This window comes from Schistocerca americana, chromosome 11, assembly GCF_021461395.2.
Source record: "Schistocerca americana isolate TAMUIC-IGC-003095 chromosome 11, iqSchAmer2.1, whole genome shotgun sequence".
NCBI classification, from domain to species: domain Eukaryota; kingdom Metazoa; phylum Arthropoda; class Insecta; order Orthoptera; family Acrididae; genus Schistocerca; species Schistocerca americana.
The window spans coordinates 21,288,085-21,310,269 of record NC_060129.1 but is presented as its reverse complement, the minus strand read 5'-3'; the positions used below and the strand labels follow the sequence as shown (position 1 = coordinate 21,310,269).

Here is a 22,185-nt window from a genome sequence, read left to right as displayed (position 1 = left end):
GGGTGGCCCGAAGCAGTTTTTGTGCCTGAAAGGCACTCTCAGTTTCTAGTAATAAGGTGCCGTTACGCAACGTGGTACAAGATTTGACAGATCCGGCTATGGCATCTACGCCCTTCTGAATAACGAAAGGGTTGACAGAAGAAAAATCCTTTCCGTCCTCAGATCGAGAAACTATGAGGAACTGTGGGACAGGTGGTAGTACTTTTGTCACTGTTGGCCGGTCACGTTTCCGTTTTTGGGTCGAAGTCGAAAGAGATGGAGTAGAATCCATTGCGGAGGAATCCCCCATGATTGCCAGCGTCTCCGATGGCGCGCTCCTTCCTTGTGGGGACCCTCTCAGAGGGCACTCCCGCCTTAGGTGAATGTTTACACCTCAGGTCACACCTCCCGAGAAACAGACGGAGGGACCAATCGGCATGGTCAGAAGGTATCAGCTCAGGCAATCACCCCTCCCCGGGCCTGGCCTTTACCAGGGGGTACGCGCGTGCCTTACATGTCTACCCAGGGCGGGGAATTACGCGTTACCCCGTCACCGGCTACGCGTGCGAACGCGTGGGTCGGCCTTCAGGCACGCACAGGGAGGAAGGAAGAAGAGGAAAAAGAAGAGAGAGAGGGAGAAAGAGGACAGACTGTCTCAAACGCCGAGGCGGAGACCAGAGAAGGCAAGGAGAAGAAGGAAATGAGAAGGCAAGGAGAAGAAGGAAATGAGAAGGCAAGGAGAAAAAGGCAATGAGAAGGCAAGGAGAAAAAGGCAATGAGAAGGCAAGGAGAAAAAGGCAATGAGAAGGCAAGGAGAAAAAGGCAATGAGAAGGCAAGGAGAAAAAGGCAATGAGAAGGCAAGGAGAAGTCAAGGGAAAGAGTAAGGAAGACAGTGAGGTGGAGAAGAGCAAAGAAAGGAACCAACAAAAGGAAGGAAGAAACGAGAAGTGAAAAACCAAAAAGACCACGATTATAGGTCGTGGAACCGTCCGTCTCCGGACGCAGGCGCTAACGACCCCCGTGAGGGGGATGGACTCCTTTTAGTCGCCTCTTACGACCGGCAGGAATACCGCGGGCCTATTCTAATCCCCGGACCCGCAGGGGGGCCAAGTAATAGTGAGGTGTCTGCGACGTTTGCTCGCGGCAGTGTGACGCCACCGGTGTCGCCTCAGGCTGCTGTTCCACGGAGCATATGGCGGCCTCGAGGGCAGCGCAGCCATCGGTGTGACTCACCACCTGTGCAGCCGCTGCCTCGTCACCCTCGCACTGCCGTCGAATGTTAGCCGTGTCAATTACAAAAGAGTCTGTCACTTCCAACTGTTGGTCCGGATTAAACAACTCGCCTCCTTCCACCTTTTCTGCCTCTTCACAGCCTGGCAATCTTCTGATTAAATTACACAGTGGCTGATCGTCGTCCTCCGGTGAATTTTCAGTTTCTGTGTCCGGCATACTTTCCTATAGAATTTTCCTCCACGGCTTAGAAATTGTTTCTGACTATTTCGCTCTAAGACTTGCTAATCCAGTACACGACGTCCTTCAAAGTCACTTTCTTCGAAGCTCCTACAATACTTTCGTTGTCTTCGGAATGCAGCACTGACTGTAGCAATCGCCGTCGATACTTTTTTTTTAGACATTCCAGAACGCCCTGATCCGTGGGCTGAATGAGACAGGAGACGTTTGGTGGGAGAAACAAGGCGCGGATACCGTCGCACTGCAGTTCTCCTGCACTCTGACATGAGGACGCAGTATCCGTGAGCGAAATTGCTTTGCATGGCAGTCCCCTTCCTTTTAAAAAATTCTTGCAGTCAGGTACAGATGAGTTAAAAAACCAGTTCTTGAAGATTTCCTGGTTCATCCAGGCATTATTCTCATGTGTATACACAACTGGAAGAGCTGAGATGGATACATTCTTGAATGCTCTTGGCTTGCCAAACTTCCCATTCACAACTAGTATTAGTTTGTGGTTTCCAGTTGCATTTGAAGCTGCCATAACTGTGAGCCGCTCTTTGCTATTTTTGTGCCCAGGAGCACTTTTTTCTTCACAAGAAGCAAGTGTTCTCGCTGGTAACATTTTAAAATTTAGCCCAGTTTCGTCACAGTTATATATTTGTTCATTAGACAAATTTTCGACACTTATGATTTTTTAAATTCTACAATAACAGAACACACAGTCAACAAACAAAACGACACACAGCACTGTACAGTACAGGTGCTGGGAACTACAGCAGCGTATGAACTGCCCAGTTTTGATCGGTAGCAGCCGGCAGCAGTCGGGGTATTTCGTGCCATACTGACGACAGATGTTCGTGCAACATGGCAGCGAGCTAACTGTCGGTGTTGACTGAATTGTTGTCTGCTTCGTCACTGAGCTGTACTCTCTCATTATTTATCATGTCAGTGAAAAAAAGAAAGTAGATCATGGCAACCTCTATTTTTTTTCTTTTTTATTAAAGAGGCTCGGATTATTGGAAACTCGCACTATCAAGCCTCTACTGTATTGTTTCGGTAAAGAATGCATGGGTAATCACAAGTGAGCGTGTGAAAAGATTTTAGAGTGCGAAAAGTGTAAAAAAATAACACAGAAGCAGCCTCGGCAGACAACTGGCTTCTCTGATTGCCAAAATTGCGGCGATGAGCGTGTGAAGGTAAGTGAAAACAAATGCTACATGCAAAGGAGAAAAAGATGTGGTGGTTACTGCAATAATAAATATACTTGCAATGGGAGTGGCACTAAAAAATTTAAAAATGCACTTACAAAGAAAGGTACTACTTTTCCGATTTCAAAGCAGAACAAGACACAGGCATACACACGCCAAACTTTGTGGCTGTGCAAGACTTCAAAGGAAACACATACGAATTTAGAAACAATAAATTTTGCGAATGGTTGCTGTCACACAGTAACAGGGGCTATACGTGTATAGCACACAATACAAAGACTTATGATTCGTACTTTATTTTACAGTATTGTGTCAATAACGGAATTAAGATCAAAACCATTTACCAAGGAACGAAGATTGTAGTGCTAGAAATACCTTCCCTAAGGCCTCAAGACAACAACAAGGCTCGGAATAACTGACAGCATAAACCTTACCGTATTCAGTCGAATCTAATCCAAGCCGCACTCGAAGAATGAGACTAAATCAATGAAAAAAAAAAATTTCCGAATCTAAGCTGCACCTGAAATTTGGGGTTCTAAATTCAAGGGGAGAGAAAAGTTTTTGACCACCCTAACGTGAGACACAATTGAAGCCGAATAGATGAAGATACAGCTACAGTAGTGTGGTCCGAGTCGTAGGCTTAACAGTTAAGCTTTACCAAGTAGCCATTGCTACGTCAATTAATCAAAGCGACACTCACAGCCACATTATTTTGTCGCCAACCGGTTTCAACCTGAGATGGGGTCATCTTCAGGGCAATTTACACTGTAAAGCTATAATATCAGTAAGTAATCATGTACAAGCAATCGCTGCTATCTCCACGCAACTATGTTCTCTAAACATTCATTGCTGTGTGTCAGGCATTATACAGATACCCTTCCTTTTTCACATATTTCGTCTGATTTGAACGGATTGCTTATTTTGCTTTGATCTGATGAGTGCTGTTCTCTTTGTTATAGGTGTTTAAGTCACTCTAAGCTGGAAATGCATTTTTGTACTGTGTCATGCATTGTTTGTCGCATACTGATAATGAGTGTTTACAACCAGTCGCCGCTTGAGGCATGGCTTGCTTTTGTGCGAGCTTCCGTGGCTTACAATAAAAAAGAAAAAGAGAAATTGTCTCACACAGGAAACAATGGCAAGAGACTGCTATTTGTTGTTACTTACACTGCTGCTTTGTTTGGTAAATACCAACAAGAACGAAATAATAGACAGCGTATGAGAGAAGATGTTGTGAACTGGAGTTTAGCGAAAAATTTTCTCCGTTTGAAAATCTTGGCAGACGCCTCTTTAGTGCATTGCATTCTGCACAGAAATCAAAGTCATCTTAGATTTAAAAATCTAGTCAGTTGCTGAGATTCATTTCTGACTATCACTATTCAGCATAAGAATAATACGAATATAAACATGACATGATATGTATATTCTTCCGCATTTGCTGTTGTCTCACTCTAGCTTCGTAGTTTATTAGGCAGACAGAATTTCAGTGAGACAGCAGCAAACACAAAGGAATACATGGCATAATGTTCACATTCTTCTACCTTTTCTTTTAATTTATTTACGAACGCAGAGGTTTTGGCACCAGTATTTATCTTTGTGCCTGCAAAGCATGCCTGAGTAGCGCTACATATATTTGACGGCAGAAGTTAGTTGTGGCGGTACCTACCAATATTTTTCAGAAGTTCCGCTTACTTTGCACTCGATTCTAGGCCGCAGGCGGTTTTCTGAATTACAAAAACCGGAAGTACGGCTTAGATTCCAGTAAATATGGTATCCTAGGAAATCTCGCGAGGTTTTCCAAGACATTCAGTCTGAAAGAGCTGAAAAAAAGGTTACTTTCCACACTTCTTCAATAAGCAAATCAAAATTACGTAGGGCGACTTCCAGCAAACAAGTACTATGGTGTTGACATTGTGATATGTAAGGCTAGAAAAGCATTCTTAGAATGGCACGCTCAGGAAGTGGGTGAAAATTATGGGTTTGACTTCCAGAAGGAATTTTCAGAGTATTTCCATTCTGACGACATATTGCGCCGCAGCTGCCTTGAATTTAGGAGATATTTCCTGGATATTAGAAACATTGATCCTTTCCAGTACATAATTTTTAGTGTTTCTATGACTATTTACAGGTCAGAATACATTGAACCCAATTGCTGTAGTCAAACATCAAAAGAAGGAAATGTTCAGCGAAGAGTAAATTGTGTGGTTAAATTCGTTTCCTAATGTACGAAATGCATTGAGCTGTGGAGAAGTTACAAAAGGTGGCGGAAATGTTGACAGCTAGTACGCAAACACAAAAACAGTTTACCAGTATCACAATTGCTTCTGGCACAGCTGTCTAGTGTGTTATTCGCCCGATACTATCGACAACGGTCAACAATGAAACCATGTATCTCTTAGAACTCACACAAGAGTTAGGGTACACAAGTTGTAACTGTGTCGAAATATGGAGCTTTAAGTGGAATAATTCTAAAGAGAACGTAAATGTCATAGAACCCCTGAATCCTAGAGATGTCTTTTTTGGAGCAAGAACAAACGCTGCTAAATTCAAGGTTTCAGGCAAGAAGCTGCGATATATAGACACGGGCAGGCTATATCCGACAGCGATGTTTTACGACGATTATATGTTGGTCATCCCGTACAGATACTGAGGCCACAAAAATATGACGACGAATGATTTCGTTTTGTTAAATGCAAAGTGCTTGTGCTTCACGGCTTGTACCACTCTGTGCTTCCAGTTGCTCTATGTTCGAAAAGTGTAGAAGAAAAGCCTGATAGTAGTTGCAACCATAGTGACTATGAGTGAGCATTCGTACGAACTTTATGACAACTATAGAGCTCAACAAAGCCATCAAGAAGGCTGCACAATACAGGAAATTTACGAGGTGTGGCACTTTGAATGGGAAAGTAATTGACTGTTCACAAACTACGTTAAAACCTTCATGAAGGTCAAACTAGTCCTTGGGATGGTAATGAGAAGTCTAAAGAAGAATACGGTCGAATTATCGAGGGAAAGCAAGACATCACGCATGACATTAACAATACTGAACCGAACGCTGGCAAGCGGGCTGTGGCCAAAATGTGCAATTCCCTCAGCAGAAAATTCGGCCAGAGACAGAATGTGTCAAACAGAATTTATAGACAACACTGAGCAATTGTACGAGCTCTTACTCGAAATAAAAGAGAGAGAACTAATGTCATACCGATCAACGAAGAAATAACACAGGTCTGCAAAAAAATATTTTTTTGGAAGTTGCTTGAAATTTGATAACTGACTTATGTACTTTTTAACGCCAATTTCAAAAATGCAATCCAATTTTTTTCTGTAACATCAGGTTTTCCCAGAAAAAGGAGTATTTTTAAGTATAGTAACAATAAAATTTTATTTTATTTATAAATAAGTTCTAAACTACATTTCCCGCACGCTTACACTTCTCTTTAATCTCACAAGTCATTATAATAACGCTTTCGCTTTCTGTCAAAGCTCCTCTTATTGCTTCTCCAGCTGTGGGCTCGTTGAGGATCACCACTTATCACCCAGTAGTAGTCCGCTATCATGTTGACATTCAATCTTCCTTGATATATTCTTTCCATTTCTTGGATGTCTTGATGGAATCTTTCGCCCTGCTCTTCACTTACATCACTAAGGTTTGCAGGGAAGTAGTCAAGACGCGAGTGGAGGAAATGAACTTTAATGCTCACGTTACAGCCCAGATTCTTAAAGTTGTAGAGCATGTCTGCGACAATTGTCTTTTAGTTTGGATCTCTCGTGTTTCCTAGGAAATCTGTAACACCTAATTTAAAAGATGTCCATGCTGTCTTTTCTTATGTTTCCATTTTGTCCACAAACTTGGGATCTGTCATTAGTTTCCTAATGTCTGGTCGGACAGAGATTCCTTCCTTTAGCTTTGCCTCTGATGAACCAGGAAACTGTCCACAAAGCTATCTGAAGCATTCCCCTTCTTTTGGCAATGTCTTAAATTGTTTCATCAGTCCCAACTTAATGTGAAGTGGTGGAAGTAACACCTTTTTGGGATCCACAAGGCTTTTCCTATCAGCGTTCTTAACCCTTACCTGTAAGGTTTTTCTGAAGGGCCAACCTTTTTTGATGTAGTGTTGCTTTCTATCTCTCCCATTCACAGAAAAAGCAAGGGAACTTTGTAGAGCCCTTTGTTGACCAAACGGCATTGAAATCGCTTTTAAATCCACACGTAATGTCCGTTTGTGGTCTGAATAGCAGTGTTTGCTTGAAGCCAGTTCAAGGCCTGCGCAACATTGTTTTAAGTAAACCGAGTGCCCAACTGGTATAGAAGCATACTTATTGCTGTTGTGTGGAAGTACTGCTTTAAAGCTTTTTTGTTTTGAAGAATCAATAAAAAGTTTCCACTCATCAGGAGCATATTCTATTTTGAAACATGCCATAAGTCCAGGGGGAACATCACTGCAAAACACCATGTCACCTTCTCGAGGGAAGAAAGATACAAACTCTTTTTCCCTCGATCGATACGAAGAAAAGGATCTACCTGGTGCCAATATATGTTTATCTTTCAATCTAGATCCTAAAACCTCTGCCGATTCTTTAGAAAGGCCTAGGTCTAAATCGTTCAGTTCAGTTTGTGAGAATGGAACGGGATCAGTTGTGCCAGAATCGTAGCGATCTCTGTCTTCTTGCACTGCAAGAACAAAAATAGCAGTCATCACTACGATATTTGGGCTCCTCAAAACCATTGGTATTCCAAAATGTACGGACTGCTTTTTACGTTGAAACCACTGCCTCAGTTCTTCAACACACACTGAACAAACTTTGTGTGGGGTCCAAGGCTTATCTTGATCACCTAACTTTATACAAAAATAGGCGAACTATACCTTTTCAGCAAAATCGGAAATGTTTCTTTGTTGCTTTTTAACGGTATAGTTACCACAAATGTAGCACAAGCGACCACAAATGTAGCACAAGCGATGTGGCGAATTTATATATCCTCTGGTAGCCATTGTCCATAGAACAACTTCACAGCACAAGGAAACAGTCACTAACTTAAAGCACCAGCAACAACATCACAGAGTGAAGAGGTACTGTGAACTGGAGGACAACAGCAGAAGCTCACTGCTCGGTGATGGCGGGGGAAGGGGCATCGCGGCAGACAGGCACTGACATGAAAATACTGCTGGTTTCGCCTGATTACTCTTATTTTGCGTACATCTAGTATAAAAACGGCTAAATAACAGTTTACGGAGACCCTAAAAACCAAAATTCAAACTCACTAGAGTGCTGAAATATCGAAAAAAGCTAAAACTAGAGAAGACGTTTGTGAAATAACTGTACGTGATGGAATTTTTTCACCAATTTCCCTGAAATCGATGTTGAAAACACTATGAAAACCACTTGATAAATTTGGAACGATTTTTATGTCGCAGACCTGTGTAATCCAAGTTATATATCAGTACTATGTCTAAGATTGTACCAACCTATTTGTGTCCACTTTCACCACTTCCAACACTAGAATGAGGCCGTACGATATGCTCGATAGATTAGGTGATAAAATTGTGTCCTACAACACCGACACTTGTTTATCTTGACGATGGTACGAATACTGTAGAAACAGGTTGCACACTTTGTGAATTGACTGACGAGTTTGGTAAAGATGATTACGGTATTGAATGGATAGGAACAGGACCAAAAAGTTGTGCATACAAAACGTACAGAGGTAAACAGACTACCAAAATTACAAGGCTTCACTCTTAACTACCGTAGTGCTGAAGGTTTTGAATATGGAAACAATGGCCGAGCTGGTACATGGTTCACAAGACAAAGTCATAACCAATGATATAATACCCATACACAAGAAAACAAAGAACTTTGTAAGTACAGCTATAGGTAAGGAATTTAACTGTAACTACGATAAGCTTATGGCTTTAGAAGAGATTACAGAATAATCGATACACTTACCTGGGGGTTATCAATTAATAATGAAATAAAATCCGCTTGTATAAATAGAATACAGCTATGCTTTCTGCGAGATTACAGAATGCATTGATAATACTGATTGTTGGTACAGATTGTTGCTGGATGATAAAATAGAGATAACTGAAGAGACACCTATCAACCAGTAAATAATTGAGGTGACTTAAGCACATCACAACTGTCGAGTGTTGTTTCAGATAGTCGTTGCAAAAATGCGCTCGCAAGAAAGTGGTAGCTAAACAGAGACCACGAAAAAGTGCCTGCCGAGTGACGACTCGAACGCTCCTTGGAAATGTCAAGAAAGTGGCCACAAAAGAGTGGATGCGAAAAGTAGTTGCAGAAAGGTGGCTGTCGTCTTTTCGTCTAAAAAATGTGGGTTCGTGCCATACCGCTGCCCTTACTTAAAATCGCCACAATTTCGCAAAAAAGTGACTGCTAAAAAGTGGCTGCCATCTTTTGCGCAAAAAGATGTGAGTTTAAAGAGAGGACCACACTTTTATACAAAATGTTTTAAAATTTGCAGTGGGAAGATGTGGAAATTTTTTATGCGGAAACTATGTAAATATTTTTACGTGTAAAACATGTGAAAATGATGAAAATAGTCTTGTCGATACAGTTTTCTCAAGCCGAACGGCGAATTTTTAAAAAGGAAATTGGAAATATGTAACAGTATATTTAAGTGGAAATTTTATAAGACAAAAATATTTTTTACAAAATATATGTGGAAACGTTTTTCCACAAAAAACCTTTGTGGAAATATTTTTCCAGAAGAAACCTTCGTGGAAATATTTTTCCGGAAGAAACCTTCGTGGAAATATTTTTCCCGAAGAAACCTTCGTGGAAATATTTTTCCAGAAGAAACCTTCGTGGAAATATTTTTTCAGAAAAAAACACGTCTAAATATTTTCAAGTCAAAAACACGTCTAAATATTTTCAAGTCAAAAACACGTCTAAATATTTTCAAGTCAAAAGCACGTCTAAATATTTTCAAGTCAAAAGCACGTCTAAATATTTTCAAGTCAAAAACACGTCTAAATATTTTCAAGTCAAAAACACGTCTAAATATTTTCAAGTCAAAAACACGTCTAAATATTTTCAAGTCAAAAACACGTCTAAATATTTTCAAGTCAAAAACACGTCTAAATATTTTCAAGTCAAAAACACGTCTAAATATTTTCAAGTCAAAAACACGTCTAAATATTTTCAAGTCAAAAACACGTCTAAATATTTTCAAGTCAAAAACACGTCTAAATATTTTCAAGTCAAAAACACGTCTAAATATTTTCAAGTCAAAAACACGTCTAAATATTTTCAAGTCAAAAACACGTCTAAATATTTTCAAGTCAAAAACATGTCGAAATATTTTCAAGTCAAAAACATGTGGTGTCCCATATCAAAGCCTATACTACTGGCATAGTTTGAAACAGTGCTATAAAACTGAAAAAAATCAGGTAACGAAATTTCAAATACTCACACCCTGTCCTCACAGCTTTACTTCCGCCATTACCTCGTCTCCTACCTTCCAAATTCTGCACACTCCTCTTCAGAGTGAAAATCTCACTCTCGTAATATCAATGCCTTAACACAGCAGTACACAACCATGTCGAATGTTAATCTAGTCGGTAAATTTGTTGGAAATCTATTTGTTGTGCTGCGACAAGCTGGAGGTGCTCTGCCCCCTACGATTGTTTCTCGTGTGCGCCATCTTGCAAGGGCAGTAGGTAGTAGTTACCTCAAAGCAAACGAGAGCAGGAAAATAGGCATAAGAGAACTACAAATGCAGTATGAGCACTGCTTCTGACCAATGACTGGTTAAAGCAAGTTTCTTTTGATCGTTCCTGGTCTGCGTATAAAAATGATAGTCCCTCAGAGTAAACTATCCCTCCTGAAAGGAGTGCAATATTGTAATTTGTATCACTGGAAGATTTTGCCTCTAGATGTTTTGTTTGTTCTGTGCCTATAAAACGTATTATCGCATTATCTGAACGTGCACCTCGAAGGAAGACCAGTTTCACGGTTTAAGGTCCACGACAGTGTTCACCTTCGATCTCGATGGTGTGAACCTTTGTGACCACCGGGACACGCTGTTTTTCATTTGGTGCTTGTTGTTCAAGTTAATTATCTGTCCTGAACATTTCTCTAATGTCGACGATGTCTATTTTGTTATGTGTAATACGTGTGTCTCATAGGAGGTTTATCTCTGTACATCATGGACACTCACTTTCTGTAGCCCTCATGAAGATTGTGAAACATTAGCAGCTAATATTTTTCCCCATCACAACTGTTAATACTATCTGATGAGCCTCACTGAAGACTGAATTTGTGATCTCGCTCTCAAGAGGTTCCCTGTGAGAACTTCCATACAGTTGTATACTCATTGACGTGACATGTAGGTTTCAGTGAATAACAGTGCACTGACAGTGGCTACTAGCCCACTTCCTTCGGAACTAATTTCTAAGATATGTAAACACCATCAAGAGCAGCAGTTACATTAAACACACCTATTAAATGAAGAAATAGTGTTTCCTGACAACTGTAAGTTCAGCTTTATCGGAAATTTCAAAAATGCTTAAATTAGATCTTTTTAGTGTAACATTTGGTTGATGCGGCACTGAGTGTACAAGTCGGCAGCACTCACCGCAGGCGAGAGACGGCCGCATCTGGTGGCGGCGGAGTGTGGCGGGCAGCCGCGGCAGGAGAGCGTCCGGGGTCGCCGAGTGGCCGCGTGGCGGTGCTGGGACTGCTGGAGCCACGGCCCGCGCTGCAAACAGGGGGCGACTGTTCAGAGTGGGGCGCGAACCACAGCCCGAACATAGGGGACAGCGACTGTGCTGCACTGACAGGGCAACTGCCGAGCAGAACTTTGGAAGCAGTTGAAGTCAGCCAGCTGTGACTTGCTTGTGAGTTTATTTGGAACCTAATGTATGGAAGCTGAATATCAGTAACAGGGGGGAGAGGGGATAGGGACATAGGGGAAACAATCGGTCAAGTTCTGTTAACTTACGAGGGTCGTTCATTTAGTAATGCCCCACTTTTTTCCCCATAATGGGGGGAGAGGAGGGGGGACATAGGGGAAACAATCTGTCAAGTTCTGTTAACTTACGAGGATCGTTCATTAAGTAATGCCCCACTTTTTTTCCCCATAATGTATTTATTGTTAAGAGTCAGAATTTGGTGACATACATCGACACGTCTTGCTCGTGTCCACTGAAAGACTGACACACTCGTCCTCTTCAAAGTCTGTTCTCCGTAGAAAATCTTTAAGCAGCCCAGAGAGATGGAACTCCGAGGGTGCCAGGTCCGGACTGTAGCGTGGATGAGGCAACGCGTTCCCGGGCTCTCGGACTTGTGTGTGGGCGTGCATTATCATATTAGAGCAAGATTTCTGCTGGATTCTTGTCCGATTGAACACATCGGTAACGGTTCTCGTGTTCGAGTCTTCTCATATGGCCCTGAATTGATGGTTGACCCTCTTGGCATCACATCCACAGAAATGACGCGATCACAATCCCAGAAGACTGTCACCGTGACTTTTCTGGCAGAGGGGTTTGTCTCTAATGTCTTGTTTTGTCACTAATAAGGTCGACGCCACTGCATGGACTGCCTTTTTGTTTCTGCCACAAAGTGGTGCTCCCAGCTTTCGTCCCCCGTAATAATCCGTTAGAGAAAGGCGTCTCCATCGGTCTCGAAACGCTCTAATAGTTCAGATGAAATGGCCCTTCTTTGAATCGTGTAGCCCGCAGTGAGCGTTAATCGAATCCATCGCGAGCACCTCTATCTGAATAGCCGAGAGTCCTGATCTTTGCAGACGCACTTCCAATGCTGACCGACAACTGTAGAGCCAACTGTCAAGGTTTGATGCACCAGTCGGCACGAATAATGGCATCTGCACGATTCAGCATGTCTGGAGCAGCTGCTGTGGCAGGACGTCCCAAGTGTGGCTGATCGTGGAGCTTGTTTCTGCATTTCCTGAGCGTGCAACTTTCACCACCCGTTGCCCAACTGTGCTATCAACTGCAGCATTGCCACGCACTGCACACAAACGTTTATGGATGTTCACCACGGTTTCTTTTCTTGCGCACAAAAACTCAATAACAGCATGCTGCTTGTAATGGATCTCATATGCAGACGCCATTTTGACGCTGTACTACTGCTCTGCCATCTGCCAGAATGGTTCGAAACTGCAATGGCACACAAAAAACATCAAATGGGAGGCACCAACAAGGACATCTGTCTATGTATATTAATGGCATTTTTAAAAATTTTTAGGCATTGCTTATTGAACGACCCTCGTACAATGAAAAACACATGAAGCTTGTCACAGATACACAGGAGTTGTTTGATAAACTGCCATTTAGATTAACAGTGGATAACTAACATGCAGTATTTTTTGACGCCTGAGGGAATGAAGGAGATGATGGCCAGGAATTACAACAGCTACACTGTAAAACTTACAAAAGAGTTGTTTCAAAATTTGCTTCTGACTAAAGCAGACAGAACCATATATGCATGTAATGTCTCTTGATAGCAGAGGTGATGTACTTCTTCCTCAAACATCAATTTTCATGTTAAATTAAGCTGGACAAAACAGACATAGGATTCCAGTACAGGCTACCACTAGAAGAAAAAATGGATTACACAGGCTAGGCAATATTGTTTCACGAACAATGTTTATAAATTGTTGAGTTACCAGTAGTGTAACACATTCAAGAAACTCCAAAAAGAAAAGGAAGTCCTAATATGAAGCATATGAATCTGAGAGGCAGAGGGTAACAAATAATACTTGGATCTAATCGTCACACCAATACTGACAGTGTGGAACATGCTGGAGACTCAAATAGACAGATAGGAAATATAATCTGCCGCATCCTAGTGCGAGGAAACTAATGTGATTCACTGGAGTGGTCTCCAGTAATGTCGGAGAGAATTGCAGCCCTGGCAGAAGGGTAGACATTTGACACCTGCCCCTCCAGCATCAAGTACAGTGAGGTAACTAGAGCACACCATACCTGGAACAGAGACGAGATTGTGATTGTCAGGCCCAGCATTGTGTGTGACCACGGTACTGTGCTGACTGAATTACTGTCTCCGCTCACATCTTCTGTACTGGATATCTGACTGGATGGTTATTGGTTGATTAGGGTTGAAGGGATCAAACAGCAAGGTCATCAGTCCCTTGTTACAAATGTGGTCCATTCAGACAGTTTGACATCTCATAAAAGTCAGAACGATAAAAGGGAAAAGGCTAAAAAATGTAAAAGAGCAGTCATGTCATCAATGGTAAAAACAAAATGAGTGCAGTCAGCAAGAGAGCGACCCCATGGCTATGCTAGAGGCAGGAAATATCCCACGTCTGAAGCAGCAGGGGCAAGACTACCTGCTATTTGAAAGCATTCAACCGCTAGAATGTAGAAGTGCATATGGCAAAAGGAGACTAACAAATTCTAAAAAGTGATAAAAACAGAGTAAAAGGGGGAATAAAAGAGGATCTTGGCCAAGGAGGGGAGTCGGGAATCTCCAAACACAGCTTACAGTGGGAGATACCCCAACCCTCACTGTCATGCCCCAACACCAAAGTGAGATTGAAAACCTTAAAATTGAGAATAAAAACCACTTTCCCAGTGGAAACTGAGAACCAGTTCAACTATCCAGAAATCCTCATCCAAGGTTAAAGGTAAAGCATGGGGAAATCTGTACTTAGTACAAAAGAAGGGGGCATTGCACCAAAATGTGGGTTACGGGCTCCACAACCACAAAGTGAGGGTGGCTCATTACGCAAAAGAAAACTGTGGGTCAGCCTGGTATGGCCGATGCAGAGACAACACAGTGTGGTCGAGTCCTTTTGAGAGAGGCGGAAGGAAGAACGCCACGGGCCAGGTGTCACCTTAATCGCACGAAGTTTATTAGACATGGAGGTAGCCACCCAAGAGTTGGCCCATGATTGTGCGAAGTTGGATTTGATGTGAAACCGTAAATCCACTGCAGGAGTTACAGAAAACTGGGGGGGAGTGACTGCTCCCCCAGCCAAACAATCAGCAAGGTCATTACCTGGGATACCCACATCACCACGGACCCAAAGGAAGTCAACGGAACAAGCAGCACAGTGAAGATCAGCGAGACGGTCATGGATGGCCGAGACCAAGGGATGGCGGGATAAACTCTGGTCAACAGCCACAAGGCCACTCATTGAGACCGTAAATAACAAAATGCGGTTGTGCTGGGACTGTTTAATAAAGGTAAGGGCCTGGGAAATTGCCATCAATTTCACAGTAAACACCCCACATGTAGGTGGCAGCAGATGATTTTCCGTGCAAACAGAGGACATGAAATCATATCCCACACGGTCAACAAATTTAGAGCCATCGGTGTAAAAAACAACATCCCGAAACTCCCATAAAATTTAGCGGAAAAACCAACAGAACACCATGGGGGGGGGATGGACTCTTTTGGACCTCAGCGGAGATCCATCCGAATTTGGGGCAGAAGAAATAACCAAGAGGGGGTGGTGGGAAGGGAGCATGGAAAACAGGACACAGAAGGAAGCTGAAAATCACGGTGAAGAGACGCAAGGGGGATCCCAACCGGTAAACCTGCCAGAGGGCGCGAATCAGATGGGTGACATCCATGGGCTGGGAACAGGATAGAAAAGGAAGGATGAGTGGGAGAGGAACAGACAGCGATTGCATAAGAAACCAGAAGCTGGGACCACCAAACAGAAAGGGGGGGGGATCCCAGCTTCAACCAGGAGACTATCAACAAGGCTAGTAGGGAAGGCAACACTGGCCACACGGATACTGCAATGGTGACCGGATCCTGCAGGTGCAGTGTGGAAGGAGCAGCCAAACCATAAACTTGACAACATAGTCCAAGCGAGACAGCCCAACTTGACGACATAGTCCAAGCGAGACAGCCCAACTTGACGACATAGTCCAAGCGAGACAGCCCAACTTGACGACATAGTCCAAGCGAGACAGCCCAACTTGACGACATAGTCCAAGCGAGACAGCACTAAAGCACGATAAAGGCGGATAAGGATGGAGCTGTCTGCACCCCAAGAGTTGTGGGCAAGGAAGTGAAGGACTGAGTTTACGGAAACATTCTTCAGAAGTCTGATATGAGGCAGCCAAGTGAGCTAGTTGTCAAAAAGATGACCTGGGAAACGAAACTGTGTGACCACAGGTAATCGTTGTGCATCGAGATAGAGCTCTGGATCAGGGTGGATCGTACTACGGCGACAGAAGTGTACCACCCGTAATTTTAAAGGAGAGAATTGAAACCCGTGTGAGAGGGTCCATGCAGAGGCATGCCGTATAGCTCCTTGGAACTGCTGCTCTGCAGAGGCCATTGAAGAGGAACAAACCCAAATGCAGAAATCATCCACATACAGAGCAAGGGCGACCTAAGGACTGACAGAAGCCACAAGTCCATTGATAGCAATGAGGAAAAGAAGTACACTCAATACAGAACCCTGTGAGATGCCAGTCTCCTGGGTCCATGGAGAATTAAGAACAGTACCAACCCGAACCCTGAACGATCGGTAGAACAGGAACTGGCGGATAAAAATCGGGGGGTGGACCCCACTGATTAAGTGTAAGGAAGACGTAATGGCATCAAGCCGTGTCATAAGCCTTGCAAAGGTCAAAAAATACTGCAACCAAATGGCGGTGCTGGGAAAAAGACTGTCGAACTGGGGATTCCAAGCTTAATAAGTAAATGATCGATCGGAGACCGTCCCTCTCAGAAGCCACACTGGTAACATGACAATAGATTCCGAGATTCGAGGACCCAATTGAGCCGACGGGCTACCATCAGTTCAAATAACTTGCAAACAACATTTGTCAGAATAATTGGCCGATAGCTTACGACAAACAAAACCATGATGCTATCCCTCCACTGAGAAGGAAAGTCACCCTGGAGCCAAATACGGTTAAAAACTGGACAAGATGTTGCCGTTGTGGAGCACTGAGATGTTGAAGCAGTTGGTTATGAATTGAGTCTGAGCCAGGAGCTGTATCATGAGAAGAAGAAAATGTGAAAAGAGATTCCCATTCATAAAAGGTTCATTGTAAGATTCTGACTGACAACGGGTAAAATGTAAGGTGGAAGCTTCGGACCACTGTTTCTGGTGCAGGAAAGATGCTGGTTAGGAGGTTGATGATGATGATGCTGTTGCAAAATGGGTCGACAGATGTTCCACGAGAATCAGCGGGTCCGTACGAAGACCATCTGGGACCACCTGTGAGGGTGGACTGCCAGTGGCAACCTTGGAGAGAGGGAAGTGTAGCCCATACCCGTGACGTAGGGACAGTAGGAGCGAGGGAAGAAACAAAGCATTCCCAACATATCCGTTTGCTCTGTTTGATTAAGTAACGAGCTTTAGCACGAAGGCGTTTGAAGGTAATAAGGTTGGCAATGTAAGGGTGCCTCTTAAGGTATTGCAAAGCTCGACGCCAATCACGAATGGCAATGGCAATGGCAATGGCCGTACTTCACCACGGGACTTGCTGGCGGTGAAATGGTCCAAATGAGCGAGGTACAGCAAAACTAGCAGCGCAAACAATCACGTCACTCTTCATGTAGGACATCATCAATACAACCTGACAAAGAGGGAGAAAACACAACCTGTGCAGTGTATAGACGCCAATCGGCACGTTGGAAAGACCAATGAGGTAGCCTGCCCATCTGGGAGCGGGAAGGGAGTGAAAGAATCAATGGGAAATGCTCACAATCACAAAGGTCGTCATGTGGCGACCAGTGTAATGAAGGGAAGAGGGAGGGAGAAGAAAGAGAAAGATCAATGGCAAAAAGGTACCATGACTGGCACTGAAATGAATAGGGGAGCCATCATTAAGAAGGCACAAGTCGTGGTCTGCAAGAAACTGGTCTATGAGAAGACCTCGTCTAGATGGAAATGCACTGCCCCAAAGGGATGGTGAGCATTAAAATCCCCTAGAAGGAGGAAGGGAGGAACAAGTTGCAGAAGAAGGGCTGTTATGCCAGCAGGTGTAGGTGTTGTCAGGGGGGATAAAGATTGCAAACCGTCCAGGTGGACTTTAACAGCAACCGCTTCCAATGTAGTTTGAAGAGGAATCCACGTGCTAGCAACGTCTGTACGGACCAACGTACAAACGCCACCAGTTGCCCGCACAGGGCCAACCCAATTTCGACAGAAAACACGGAACCCAGAGAGGGTTTGTGAGTGATCATCAGTAAAATTATATTCCTGTAGAACCAAACAAGCTCCAGAGTAAGACGAAATAACGGATTTCAACTCCAGTAAGTGATTGTAATACCCATTACAATTCCATTGGATAACCATAGAACAATGATTCAAGCTAAAGCCAGTCACCAACTGTCACCGACAAGGAGGGGGTGACATCCATGAACAACAAGTCAGAATCGGGTTGCGAAGCCAAGGATGGGACCTCTGGAGACACCAGAGGCTCCTTGTCCCGGGACTTATGTTTCTTCTTCTTTTCTGTTTGAGATCGAGGAGAGCTGAGTGGCATAAAGGAGCCAGCTGCAGCAAGATCGGGAACAGAAAGAGATCGGGCAACCTGGGGGCCCCACAAACCGTGGTTCTCGCAGTCATCGCGTGGCAGCATTGGTTGCGTGGCAGCATAATTTTGGCCTGGAAGGGATATCCCAGGAGGGGCGCCCTTGAGCAGCAGACACCGAAGACGTGGGACACTTCTCTGGCTGGAGAGGGGGGAACAGTGCACAGAGGTGTGGGAGCCACAAGGGAGGGGGGGAGGAGAGGGATTCAGGACTGGGGTAACGACGGGTGAGGAAGGGGTGAAAATGGAACTAAAGCAGAACTAGCGTCATGGACACTGGTTGAAGACATGCTTACTTCTTACGAGCCTCAGTGTCGGTTAAACGATCAAATGATTGCCATGACAGTACACACAGGAGGCGGAACACACGAACTCCCCTCATGGAGCGGACATTCAGTCACCACAGAGAGGGGCCTGCGAACAAAACACAAGTACTTAAAACACCTCGTAGGAGGTGGTATGTACGGCTTCACGCCAAATCAATAAAGAATAATCTTTATGCCACATCAATAACCAATAATCTTTACTTTCTCAGGGAGGGTATCCCCTTCAAAGGCCAGGACAAAGGCACCAGTATCAATGCGATTGTCCTTCGGACCCTTCTGAACATGCCGAACAAAGTGAACACCCCGCCCCGTTGTTCAAGATTGTTCCGAAGTTCCTCATCAGTTTGAAGGATGAAGTCCCTGTGAAAAATCACACCTTGTACCATATTTAGAGACTGGTGTGGAGGGGGGGGGGTAATGGACACAGGAATTGTGCCAAGATGGTTACAGGCACGAAGAGCTGCAGACTGGGCATCTGAAGCGGTTTTGATCAGCAACAAACCCGACCGCACCTTGCTCAGGGAGTCCACTTCCCCAAACTTATCTTCAATGTGTTCCACAAAAATAAAGGTTTGGCATTGCTGAAAGTATCCCCGTCAGTCCTGGTGCAAACCAGATAGCGGGGAAAAGGTTTCACCCCTAGCCGATGGGCCTGACGCTCCTCCAAGGGTGTAGCCGCGGGAGGGAAGGCCGAAGGGGCAGGAGAAGCAGCACTAAAAGAATCAGTTCCACGGGGAGAGACAGCCGCAAAAGAATGGCCTGAGTTCTGGATCTGTATGCAGTGCCCTCCCTGATATCACCCACTCCAATCAGGGGCTCTCCTCACGTGCGCCACCCAGCCACAGCGAGGGCCGTCTGGCACAGCAGCCATTGCCGGGAGATCGAATGCACCAGGATGACAAGCTACCACTGCTAGCCTTACCTGAGGTGGTCACAGCACAGATATCAGAAGTGTGATCCCTGTGTGTTCAGGGGGCTCAACCAAAAGGGTACTAGCGACCCCACCACACGGGCTGGCTACCGAGCAGGCTATGCACCCTATCATCAGACGACGACGTGAAAGAACAGGCTGAATGAACTAGGAGGGCAAACGTCGGAGACACTAGGTAAGGTGCTCTTACCCAAATGGCTCACACGACGCAATAGAAATTTAGTAATGGAGGCCAATCCCCAGAGGGGGACCAGGGAATGCCAAAAGGATGAGGTGATTATGCAACAAAGCCAAATTACAAAACCAACATGACCAGGAGGATAGCGGGACCAACATAAGCAAGGACACCAAGAGAGGGAAAGGAGAGGGCAAAGGAGCAAGGAGAGGAAAGGAGGGTAAGGGCAAGGAAATGCAGCCCAGGAAAGAAGAAAGGCTGCACTAGCTTGGCACCCCATGCTCACCATGCAAGTACTCATGAAAGAATCCTGAGACCCCCAGTCAACATCTTTGTCAAAAGTGGGTGGTGGAGCAGACAGGTTCAGGACACTCTTGCCATTGGGTTTGGAAGCTTCCACTTAAGGCAGATGAATCAACAATGATAAAAGGCATGAGGATGCAGAAGACAATGGAAACCACTGCATTAGACACATGAAGTGCATCAACAGGAGATGTGGCCGATAACTGACAAAAGTATCATGACGATCTTGGCACCTAGTGCCTATTTGGATACCTGGGGAGACTGCCATAACCACGAGAAAAAGATTGAATGACCAACAAAATGATGACATTATATGAGTCAAGACGTGGAATGTAATGAGTTTGAATGCAATAGGAAAGCCAGACAATAACAAAAGGGAAATGCTATAGCTCGATCTGGATGTGGTGGTGGTCACTGAAGTGAAATGGAAAGAAGGCAAGGACTTCTGGCCAGAAGAGAATGGGGTAATATCAACAGCAGCAGAAAATGGCGGAACAGGAGTAGGATTCATTATGAGTAGGAAGCTAGGGCAGACAGCGAGCTACTGTGAACAAGTCGGTGACAGGGTTCTTCTCAACAGAATCGACAGGAAACCAACACCAGCACAAGCAACGAGAGTTCAGGTATACATGCCGACATCACAAGGTGACAATGAAGATGTAGAAAAACTATATGATGATACTCAACACTTAATCCAGTACGTAAAGGGAGATAAATATCTAATAGTCGGGGGGGACAAAAAAGCAGTTGTAGGGGAAAGAGTAAAAGAAATGGTTACAGGAGAAGACGGACCTGGTACTAGGAATGAGAGAGAAGAAAGACTAGTTGAGATGTACAATAAACTTCAGCTAGCAATAGCAAATACTCTCTTTGAGACTCACAAGAGGTGGTGGTACACTTGGGAAACGATGCGAGATATGTGAAGATTTCAGTTACATACCATCATCTTCAGGCAGAGATTCAGAAATCAGACACTGGACTGTAAGGTGCACACAGAAGCAGATACGGATGCAGATCACAATTTAGTAGTTTTGTTCAATGACTTGATGCCAAAATCTACATGAGTGGGCTCTACACATGCTTTATAAGAGAACTAATCAAATGTAGACAGACTCCGTAACCATTGAAATTATCCCCTCAATGATTTGTTTACTTAACATAACTGCTAACAAAAAGAGCTGAATATGGAGCTTTGATAAACCAGTCATGACAGGTCAATGACAGCATTGTGAGCTGTAAGGAGAGAGAGTCACAACACACACACACACACACACACATTATTGTTAAAGACAGAATAACGTCTTGCCCCGGGCTCACCTGGCTTCTGCTGGTGGCTCACGAAGCAGCCGACTGACTTCGACCATGTCTTTTGGGTACTCGAGCACAGCGTCTGCCCAGCCCTGTGTTGCCATTGCTTTGTAGTCGTGGGCCCTTATGAAGTGGACGATGGCTGCAGTTAGGCTGGGGCACGAGTGCCTCACCGCCAGCACAGCTGCAGCCGCCGCCGTCTCCACCTCCAGCTGTGCCGCCACCTGCTGTTCGCAGGCGGCCTTCAGCGCGGACAGGCCGTATTTGTCGGCTGCCATTAACAGCTCCCGGGCCGTGTCGGTCAGCTGGGGTGCCTGCAGGGTGTACATGTAAGACAGCAGCTGCCTCAGCACCGGGCCCTCCACGTCCGCGATTCTGACTTCACCACAGCTGGCCTCCAGCTTGTCGTGCTGGAACATGGCTCGGAACACGGGGCTCCTCTCTTCCAGGACCGCACGGTGCGCCGCCAGCCGCGTCTCTCCTGCCACCAGCGTCATGACCGCGCCCTCGCCCGCATCTAGCAGGGCGCCCAGGTCCACGGCCGCCATCCTCTGAACCTCAGCAGCTGACGACATGGCGGAAGGTCCTGAAACACGGCGCCACCGAGCCCACCTTACACAGCACCCTCCACACTTGTACGACGCACGTGCAGACCAGTACAGCAGCTGCAATTTTTTTTTTTTTTTTTTTTTTGTTTTAGGGCGCACAACTACAATGGTCATCAGCGCCCAGACTACATTAGGAATGCACAGCGAGGCACTAGGTTAAAACAGCAACTAAAATGGAAAACACGATAAAAGACAGATTGACAGGTATAGGATTAAAAAAACAGCAGAATCAAATCTCCTTAGACAGGTTTGTCAAGTGGATAAAACAAAGAACGCGAGCAGCTGCTCCTGGGTCATCCGCTAAAATGGCATCCAGAGTACACGGCAGGCCAAGATCAACGGGCAGTGTATTAAAATTCGGACAGGACGTTAAAATGTG

At 44.6% G+C, this 22,185-nt stretch overlaps 1 protein-coding gene across 1 annotated transcript in view; it reads right to left on the bottom strand.

Moving 5' to 3' along the window:
* LOC124553959 (poly [ADP-ribose] polymerase tankyrase-1-like) overlaps window positions 1–21,773 on the bottom strand; it is a 51,832-nt gene extending 30,059 nt beyond the window's left edge. Inside the window, exons 1-2 of the mRNA XM_047127973.1 lie at window positions 21,208–21,773; window positions 11,237–11,359 (exon numbers count right to left, since the gene is read on the bottom strand). Of these exons, the coding sequence (XP_046983929.1) occupies window positions 11,237–11,359; window positions 21,208–21,773 (689 nt within the window). The remainder of the gene's footprint in view (window positions 1–11,236; window positions 11,360–21,207) is intronic.
* Window positions 21,774–22,185: the final 412 nt, after the last annotated feature.